The sequence below is a fragment of the Nicotiana attenuata genome, unplaced genomic scaffold, assembly GCF_001879085.1.
Source record: "Nicotiana attenuata strain UT unplaced genomic scaffold, NIATTr2, whole genome shotgun sequence".
In the NCBI taxonomy this organism is placed as follows: domain Eukaryota; kingdom Viridiplantae; phylum Streptophyta; class Magnoliopsida; order Solanales; family Solanaceae; genus Nicotiana; species Nicotiana attenuata.
The window spans coordinates 34849-45785 of NW_017672238.1; the positions used below are offsets into that span (position 1 = coordinate 34849).

The 10937-nt window shown below is 35.6% G+C and overlaps 2 protein-coding genes across 2 annotated transcripts; both read left to right on the forward strand.

Annotated features, from left to right (window-relative positions):
• Positions 1-5803: 5803 nt before the first annotated feature.
• LOC109212423 lies at positions 5804-7603 on the forward strand. The gene is made up of 4 exons (XM_019376075.1): positions 5804-6149; positions 6424-6628; positions 6806-7352; positions 7502-7603. Exons 1-4 carry the CDS (start codon positions 5804-5806, stop codon positions 7601-7603), a joined length of 1200 nt encoding a protein of 399 aa, XP_019231620.1.
• Positions 7604-7798: 195 nt separating this feature from the next.
• LOC109212424 lies at positions 7799-8723 on the forward strand. Its single transcript, XM_019376076.1, has 2 exons — positions 7799-8110; positions 8328-8723. Exons 1-2 carry the CDS (start codon positions 7799-7801, stop codon positions 8721-8723), a joined length of 708 nt encoding a protein of 235 aa, XP_019231621.1.
• The last annotated feature ends 2214 nt before the right edge of the window (positions 8724-10937 follow it).

Below are 10937 nucleotides of genomic sequence, written 5' to 3' on the forward strand. Positions count from 1 at the left end.
AGTTCTTAGGCTTGAATCTTTGATTAATTCGGGTTTCCGGCGTTGTTTAGGTGTTTTCAGGATTGGTACAAGTTTGAATAAGGTATTAGGTGGTATTGGTACTTTTGGTTGAGGTCCCGGGATGATTTCGGGTGGTTAACGGAAGAGTTTTGGAAGTTGAGAAATAGCAGCACTGCTGCTTCTGGTACCTTTCCGCTTCTGCGGCTTGGGGACCATAGAAGCGGAGCCGCAGAAGCGGCCTGGTCATCGCAGGAGCGGTTTTGGGATGAGTTTTTCAGGTACCGCAGATGCGGAGGAAATTCCGCAGGAGCGTCCTCGCATCTGCGAGAAAGAGAACCGCAGATGCGGAAACTTGGACTTTTATTAGAACCGCAGAAGCGGCTTAAATTCCGCAGAAGCGGAACCGCATAAGCGGTTAATGGTCCGCAGAAGCGGACATTGGCTCTTTAGTGAGAGTCACAGAAGCGACTCGTTTTCCGCATAAGCGGGACCGCAGAAGCGGAAATCCCTGGGCAGAAATAGAAATTTCGAGGGTTTGAGTTCATAAGTTACAAAAATCAATTGAGAGCTCGGTCTAAGGCGATTTTTAGTGGGATTTGAAGTGAAGATCACTGGGTAACGTTTCTTTGGTCCCCTCTTGTTATATTTCATCATTATATAGTTAAATACACCATTGGAATTCGAATTTAGGATCAAAAATTTTATAATTTGGGGTAAAACATCATTGCCTAAACTATTGAGTTTTGAGTGGGCATTTGACCTCCGATTTGGGAGATTTTTATATGGTTAGACTCGTGAGAGTACGAGGGTTCTGAAAATATAGAAATTATTCAATTCCGGGGCATTGGCCCGGAGGGCATTTTGGTCATTTCACCTAATTTTACGCCGTAGCTTTGAATTTATTAGCAAAACCAGGTGTTTGCGATGTTATTTACAATGTGTAATTGAATCGAATAGATTTGTGCCATTTGGAGTCTGATACTCGTGGCAAGAACGTGACTTCTAGTTGATATTGAGCTGGTTCGAGGTAAGTGGCTTGTCTAACTTTGTGTGGGGGACCTTTTTCCCTTAGGATATGATCTTGAATATTTGAATGCCCTGTACGTGAGGTGACGAGCGCGTACTTGAGCTAATTGTTGTAAATTCGTTTCTACTTGAAGTATTTAAATTGAGCTGTCTTGTTTACTTGATTATTTTAACTGCAAGTTTGTACCTATTCTAGCTTAGAGACTCATGTTTAGCTGGCTTACCTGATTATTTGCCTTAACTGTGCTATTTGTACTCTGTGAATCATGTTAGGCTATAATTTACTACTTCGTGTCCTGATTTTTAGCATTGTTCCAAGATTTAGGAATTGTTGTTGTTGTGTGTTTAATTTGGGACTACGAGACGACTTCCTGGGAGATCCCTCTGTACTTGAGATATTCTGGACTGAGGGTGCGGGATACCAAGAAATCCCTGGCACATGTGTTTCTATATATATATATATATATATTGGGATACCAAGAGATCCCCGGTTTACTTATTGAGTATACCAAGAGATCCTCGGGATACTAAGAGATCCCCGACTCACTTATTGAGGATACTACGAGATCCTCGGGATACCGAGAGATCCCCGGTGTTAATGATGAGGATACCAAGAGATCCTTGGGATACCAAGAGATCTCCCGGCTACTATTCCTTGTGAGGGCAGTTTTTCGTGTATTGTTACCTTTGCTTTCTATTACTGTTCTTCCTTATTTACCTGGTTTAGATTCTCGCTGTAGACTTTATTTAAACTATTTCTGTTATCTCATTATTTATTATGTTATCTCAGTAGGGCCCTGACCTTCCTCGTCACTACCCAACCGAGGTTAGGCTTGGCACTTACTGAGTACCGCTGTGGTGTACTCATGCCCTTCCTGCGCATGTTTTTCATGTGCAGATCCAGGTACTTCCTCCCAGACGTATCATCCTCGTGGTGGAGAGTCCTAGCTGAGACTTGAGGTATATCTGCTACGTTCGCAGACCAGGAGTCTCTACTCTATTCCGGCTTTAGCAGATAGTTCCTTTTCTTTCCTTTCATGTTGTTTAGACATTCTGGTGTAGAGCAGTTTACTACATTCTATTAGCCTGTGTTTCCCGTGAGTTTTCGGGTTTTGGGATTTAGTTGCAGATTTCCGCATATTTTGAGTTGTATAGGCTGAGTGGCCTCATATACAGTTGTTATTTCCGTATGTTCAGTTTTAAATTATTATTCCGCAAATGTTAATTTGTTATTCCGTACTGTTAGGCTTACCTAGTTGTAGGAACTTGGTGCCATCACGACATGTTCATGGAGGGTGAACTGGGGTCGTGACAAGTTGGGATCAGAGCTCTAGGTTCATTGGAGTCACGGAACACAAGCCGGTTTATTAGGGTCTCGCTGATCGGTACGGAGACGTCTGTACTTATCTACGAGGGGCTATGTAACTGTTAGGAAAAATCTTCATTTCATTTGAATTCCTCATCGTGCGATATTTTGGACATCAATTCTAAACTTCTGACTTTTATTCTCTCACAGATGGTGAGGACACGTGCTACTCGAGATGATCAGGCACCCGCGCCCCCTACTGCAGCCGTCAGAGGCCGGGGTCGGGGGAGAGGTCGAGGATGCGCACGTGGTACAGCCAGAGCACCTGCGCGAGCTGCCGCCGAGGTACCACCAGCAGATCCAGCCGGAGCCCAGGCACCTGGCACACCTACTACTGCCACTACTACTCCAGCGCTCCAGGAGACTTTGGCTCAGTTCATGAGCATGTACACCACCTTGGCTCAGGCGGGGTTGCTTCCCCTTTGCTGCAGCCACATCCCAGGCCGGGGGAGGNTATTAAGAACGGCTAAGTTATACTAAGTCGTAACCGATATTACTATGAAATCACAACGATATAATTAGCATAGGTTATATGACTACAACCATATTAGTCAATGGATTTATATGGTTTCTATAGGCCGATACGAATGACCTTAATGAATGAAATTTATATAACCGGCTATTATACAAGCGGTCAATATTACTATGAATCACAACGATATAATTAGCATAGGTTATATGACTACAACCATATTAGTCAATGGACTTATATGGTAGCTATAGGTCGATACGAATGACCTTATTATAAACGGCTATTATATAAACGGCTATTTGACAACTACCTCATCAACGGGCTATATCATTTTTATATCTTTTTTTAGTTTTCTCTTCAAAGAATATGCATTATTCTTTGAATATTCGTAAATATATTTTCCAAGTATTCTTCAATGTATTTTTGTATCTTAAAAATATTCGTAAACATTTTTATGTATCTATTTTTTAGCTTTCTGTTCAAAGAATATGCATTATTCTTTGAATATTCGTAAAAATATGTTACAAACAATGTATGTTTTATTTTCCATGTTTAATGGCTCCAAACTAGTTTCTAGGTTAGCATTAATGTTTAGATTAGGGGAAGGGTGGTAAATTATGCGTTTAATGAAGGCTTTCTTAACATAAGTGCATGGTATAAGTTCGTATACAGTATAAAAAATAATATTATGTATAGATACTAGACTTTTGATCTTCCCATCGTATAAATTATATTTTAAAAAAAATACGTAATAGTATAGGTATACATATACGAAGGCTTTTGATCTTCCTATCCGTATAAATTTTATTTAAAAATAAAATAAATACATAATAGTATAGGTATACATATGAAGTTGGTTGATCTTCCCATGAGAGAATGATGATTTATGGGACCAATGTTTTGGGATAATCAATATTTATTAACTAATTTTGGAGGGAAAAATGGCCATTAAGCCAAATATAAAATGAAGGGCTTTAGTGGTATTTCACCAGTGTGGTCATTTTTGGGCCACGCTGAGTTTGGCCGAATAGCAGCTCTTTTTTTTTTTATCTATATATTTAATTTTTTTCAGATATCAAAAATAAATTAATTTTTTTTTAAAGTTGCCCTTGAAATAACTATCCTAGGAATATTTGTGATATTTTCAATGAACAAATTAAAGTTAACATGGTCAATTATTACTCCCTCCGGTCCATAATAAGTGATTTTTTGGCTTTTTTTTTTGTGGTCCAAAATAAGTAATTTTTCCAGATTTCAAGACTGAATTAATTATTTTTTTCCCTACATTGCGCTTGGAGTAAATAATGTTGAAGTATATGTTAGGAGTATTTATGTGAAGAGCTAGTAAAGGTTAGTATGGTCAATTTTATTGCTAATTAATGTTAAAAGTTGAGTTTCTTAATATGTGTGAAAACAATCAAAAAATTACTTATTTTGGACCGGAGGGATGATTAATTAATAATAAAATTTAAATTCTTTAATATGTATGAAAACAACAAAAAAATTAATTAAAGTGGACCGGAGAGAGTACAAAGTTAACTATGAGGGAGGATTATAGATTGGAGGAAGAAATGAAGTGGTACATGAGTCGCTTCGTTATTTGAACCTTAGATCATTCACTTTTATCCTTTTGAGAGAAAACTTAATTACATGTAGTTATTACACGTATAAAATCAAGAACTTTCATTTTAAGAGTCACAATTTAATTGAGATATGTTTAATTAACTTCCGTACATTAATTTTTCTTTTCTGTCTAGTTGACTTCCATTAATTAGAGTTGGAAATAGAGGCGATACACTTATTTCAAATTGGCATACACTGCGGTGTGATTGATTTGGATCACCAAAAGGCCATACCACTCATTTGTATATTGAAACAGGTCAGATATTGGATAAGTATTCTTTAGTGCCTACTATATATCACTTCCTATGACATATACAAGGTGGCATATGTCTAATCATGATAGGATTAAATTGTATTGCGGAAAAACCATGTCCTAAAATGAGTTAAAACAACTCACAAATGAAAACTTGCACTAATTTGTCTAACAAGGATAGGATTAAATTGTCTTGGGGAAAAAGAAAGATGTCCTAAAATGCGTTAAAACAACTCACAACTGAAAACTTTCACTAATTAATTTGTCTAAGAAAGATAGGATAAAATTGTCTGATGTTAGTATTTGGATAATGTTGGGTGTACGAACAAAGTTCCCACATTGGTAGCTGAAAAGATCAGGAGTCTACATATAATGTGTAGGGGTCTCTTAATGTTGCAAGGTCTTTTGAAAAAAATCGTGAGGGTTTAGCCCAAAGCGGATAATATCTCGTCATAGTAAGAGTATATTTGGGCCGTTTTAGCTCAACATATATGATTTGGTTGAAATTTGAAGGAAAAAATGGGATTTTTTCCTTCCTATACCATATATGAAACTTTATTACCAAATATGTGCATAGTTTCTAATTTACCCGCCATGTTCACACTTTTTCTACAATTATTATACCATTCATTAAATATTAATTATTAGTAGTTGAATCTTCCTAATTAGGCGCGCTACAAATCAGGAACAGAATATTCTAATTGATTTAGCGACTTTCAGATCAAATTTGAAACGGAAATCCTTTATCTTCAATTTAAAATCAAATTACATAGACTCTTTTCTGCAAAAACTCTGTTCTTCAATATTTTTCCTTAAGCCACAAATTAAAAAAAGACAAAATCGTCAATAAATTCGAATCAAATTGTAGAAATCAGTTCTGCAAAATCTCAGTTCGTCGACTTTTTTCCTCAATCCACTGATCAAAAAGCGATAAAATATTCAACAAATTCAAGTCAAATTGTAGAAATCAATTCTGCCGATACTCTGTTCTTCGTCTTTCTTAATCCAAAAAATCAAAAAAGCGACAAAATATTGAACAATACCTCAGCAACGACACGCAATCATGTCCAAAATCCCAATCATGCTACAATTAAATGGGAATTGGGATAGCTATGGAAGATTTAGAGATTTTCAAGTTGATGGCATTGTGCTCGATGAGGATGCAAGTTACAGTATGTTGATTTCTACAATTGCAGAGCAATTAATGATTGATACTTCGGAAAAAATTATAGAAATCAAATACATTGTGAATGAGAATTGTCCTCCAATGGAGATTAGGAACGATATGGGGGTTCGTGTGTTTATTGAGACAAAAAAGGAGAATAAAAACTTAGGATTGTATCCGTTATTTATAAGTGTACGAGATTTCAATATGGAATTGACTGTTACCAATGAGAACACAAGTGCAGGTTTGTTATGTTTCAAATTCTATGGAAGTCTGATTTTACGGTAATATTTATAAAATTCCTATATTTATCTACAAATAAACTACACATCAGTTTTAGATGTATAAAGCAATATTGTTTTCATGGTTATCTACATAATTACTACATTTATACTATAATTAAACTACAATCTATGTGGGGAAAAATGTTGACTACAAATTTTTTCTCTTCATTTACAATTCATCTACAAAGATTCTACAAAATTGTAATGACACTGTTTATCTTTATTTTCATGCAGGTTCGTCTGGGACAATAAAGTTACTTGATATGCCAGCCTCTCCCGTCATAGAGGAATATCAAAGTGAAATAATAACTGAAGGTACACAAAGTGTTATCGAAGAAGGACAAGTGTATCAAGACAAGCAAACAATTGCAACTGCAATGAAGCACTATTCTGTCATGCACAAGTACCAATTCAGGGTTAAAAGATCTAGCCACAGAAGGTATGAAGATATTAATGGTGAAAAGATCATTATAAACAGTATTTTCCTTGTGATATGTGTTTTTCAAACATTGTAGATGAAAAGTAGTTATATTGTATAATGTGTTATTTTATGTTAAAACAGTCATTTTGTTACCTCTACATTGATAACCTGTATTATAAATGTATTTTTTTGTAGCTACTGGCTTATATGCGTTGGAGAAAACTGTAATTGGTACTTCAAGGCAATATCAATTAATGATTCTGCATTGTTCAAGATCAGGAGTTTCAACCGACAACACACATGCACCTTAATGGACGATACATTCATACAGCGTAAACGTACTGCAGTTGTAGTTGGTAACATGGTCATTCCAAAGTATTGTGATCCTAAGACAGTTTACACACCAAAGGACATACAAACTGACATGTTGTCCCAACACGGAGTGAACCTAAGCTACATGCAAGCATGGAGAGCAAAGGAAAAGGCTTTACAGTTTTTGAGAGGTCATCCGGCTGACTCCTACAGCAAATTACCAAAATATTTTTATATTCTTGAGAAGACGTATCCTGGTTCAGCTGTTAAATTGAAGAAGACAACATATGAATGCTTCTTATATGCATTTGTTGCTCTTTGTACATCAATAAGTGGTTGGGAATATTGTAGACCAGTAGTAGTGGTTGATGGGACATTCTTAAAGTCAGCCTACAGGGGGATTATGCTGACAGCAAGCACAATGGATGCAGTAGGTAAAATTGTAGTTATTTTGTAGGCAGTTTATAAATTGTAAATACATTGTAGATACTTTATAGATATATTGTAGTTTATATGTATTTGTGTTTTTATATGCATTTTCAAAGCTGCCAGTTAATTATTTTTTGACTAATAATGTAGGTACAATTGCCTTTGGCATATGCTGTGGTTGATTCGGAAAACGACGCATCGTGGAAGTGGTTTTTTGAGCAATTCAAGCAAGCATATGGTGAAAGAACTTAAATATGTGTTGTTTCAGATAGGAATGAGAGTATCCTGAAGGCAACATCAATTGTCTATCCGGGCGTGCCACACTACTCTTGCATGTGGCATATTTGGACAAATATAAGGGCAAAGTTCAAGAAGGGTCATCTACAATTAAATGAATTGTACTTTGCTACAACACGGTCATACACTCTGGATGAATTTAATGAAAGAATGTCGAAGATTGAAGAGATAGACCCACGTGTTAAATCACACCTCTATGATATTGGCTATCATAGATGGTCAAGAGTACATGCAACAGTGAATAGAACTTGGACTATGACATCAAACATTGCAGAGTCATCGAATGTTGTAACAAAAGATGCAAGTGAGCTGCCAATATTTGACCTATTAGAGTATATGAGGACACTTCTTGAACGTTGGACGAACGAGAAGTTATTGAAGGCAAAGGGTACTTTCACATTCCTTGGGTCCAAATTCAACAAAGAATTGGAGAACAACAGAACATTATCTCAGAAACTTAGGGTAAGATGTGCTTATTTGGTGCAGAAAAATAATATTTTAATATACAGTGTTTCCAGATTGTAGATAAATTGTAGACAAATTGTAGTTAATTTGTAGATTGTAGATAATTTATATATAATCTATTTTATGATTGTAAATATTTTTCTTTCTGTTTGTTATGTAATTGTAGGTGAGGGCTTCAACAGATCATATCCATACCGTGATAGATGGTGTGAAGCGGTACATTGTGTGTCTTGAAAGCAAGAAATGTAGCTGTGGCCAGTTCCAACTTGATGAACTTCCATGTGCGCATGCTTTGGCAGCTTTAAGGCACAGGAATGAAACTTATGAAAACTATTGCTCTCCGTATTGCACAAAGGAGAGCCTACTGCGTACGTATGAAATACCAGTAAATCCCCTTCCTGATGAAAGCAAATGGAATGTGCCACAACATATATCTGATAAAGTAGTAAATCCACCTACGGGAGAGAAAAGACAGCCAGGAAGACCTCAAAAGGAAAGATACAAAACATATGATGAACTAAAGTCAAAGAAGTACAAGGTGTCATGTGGCAACTGCGGAGGTGAAGGGCATAACAAAAGATCTTGCAAGAATGCGCCCAAAAAGAAATAAATATCATGTAGTTAGAATAGTATTTCAAAATAATTGTTAGTGTGTTCAAGTTAACAGAATTTTGTATGTAATCGTTTAAGTTTTTAAAGATCATAATGTAGTTAATTTCAATTTGTTTCTGTGTTTGTTAACATGTTTTTTTGTATTGTGTCAAGCATCTACCTCCATTTTTGACATTCTGTACATAGTAGTTAATATTTATTATCTACAATATAACTACAAGTTAAAAAAGATTAATTTAACTTGAACTGACAGTTATATACAGAAATTAAATACAAGTGGAGGTATTCCCTACAAATTATATACATATTCAACTATAAAATTATATACAATCTCAACATTCAGTGTTTCCAGATTGTAGATAATTTGAAGATTTTTTGTAGATAATTTGTATTCTAACAACATAATAACTACGTTTAAGATAATGAAGACCAAGTGTTGTAAATATTAAACAACTGGAGATAAAACCACCAAGTTATTTTCAAGTGAACTACTAAACTGGATAGAAATTAACAAAACAAAAGGTCAGCTACAATAAAAACACAAATGAATTGTTCAGAAAGTTGTGTACTATACTTCTCCTACAAACTAGCATCAACTAAATTACATATACATGACACTACTTCTTCTTTCTTTGGACTCTTGTTTTCTCATTCAATGCAGGTGCACCCTTCCTCCTTGCTAGTCTGCCTGTAACCTCACTTTCACTGATTGACCCATCTTCCTGCTTCTTTGTATCATAGTCCCATAGGAGCGCTCCATAGCGTCTACGATGTTGGTCAATATCAGAAAGGTCTTCTGCGGGAATTGACAAATCTCCAAGGCTAACATACTCCGCAAAGGCAGCAACAAATACACCACAATCGCTGCAGAACACAATTTTTTTTTAAATATTTACCAAATGATTAGAAATAAAAAAAGAATTAAATGCATAGAAAGAGAGAATAGATTTTTTACAGTGATCCTTCTTTTTCCTATGGAATCTATCCAACGATCCACTGAATGTTAAGAGGGTCGGTAATAGGTTTCTCGATATGTTAAGAGGGTAGGTAACATGATCTTTGTCCGAAGGACAAATGAAAAATTCTAAAAGATAAAGGATGCACAACTTCACCGCATCCTCATCGTTTACCCAGGATCTAGTGGTTACTATCTGTTTCAAATAAAACTTCTCCACTCTTAATTTGTTAGGAAAATAACTGCTCATTATTTTGCTAACATAAGTGGGAGTATAACCAAAATCAGTAACCTGGGTAACACATCTTAGACCAGTAATTAATGCAAACTCACTCAATCCAAAATTTAATGTTTCACCCTTTAACTGTACAGAAAAATATGATGCATTTGATTTGGTCAATTCATACTTCATCAGAAGATGAATGGCTTGGTTTTGCATGCATATGGTGGGAAGAGACAGTAAGTATCCAAAACACGTCTTTTTGAAAAGCTTCAACCCATTTGAGGATAGAAGCTCTTTAATCTGGCTAGGAATGCTAGGATCACACAAAGTGTGGAATCTAAGCACCCCATAATCAACATTATGTGGGGCAAAAAAGTGTCCATTCTGCACAAATAATAAATTATTTCACATTAATAAAATGCATAAAAAGGATACATTCATCTACATTTTATCTACAACATAACTACAAATGATTGCATAATATCTACAATTTAAAGCATTTTCTACAAAAAGGCAGCAACAAAAGATAACTACAATTCTGCTTCAAATTGTACAAGTTACCTAACAATATAACTACAAAATATCTACAACTATAAAGGCAGAACATCACAACTACAAATAATCTTCAAAATTAAGACAATTACTCTACAGTTGTCTAAAAAACGTATAACACAGATTTTACCATCCTAAATCAAACTAAAAGATTAGAAACGAAACTAATAAATGTTTACCTTCACCAATGATTGGTTCCGAACAATTTTAGGGTGTTTTTTTGAATGTTTCTTCATTTTTGGATTTTTCGAACCAGGAGACACCTTTGCTTTCTTTCCTGTTTGAAGATTAGGGACCTCTTCTACAAAGTCGTCGTCTACCAAAATCTCTTTTCCTTTTCGTTTGACTTGTTTGCCTGGTGTAGAAGTTTCTCCAACATCTACATCATGTTTTTGTTTGGTTCTCATCTCGGCTCTGATTTGTCGGGAAGAGGAACTATGAGTAGTCTCTGCAATTGCATGTGGAGATTTGCCTTGCTTTTT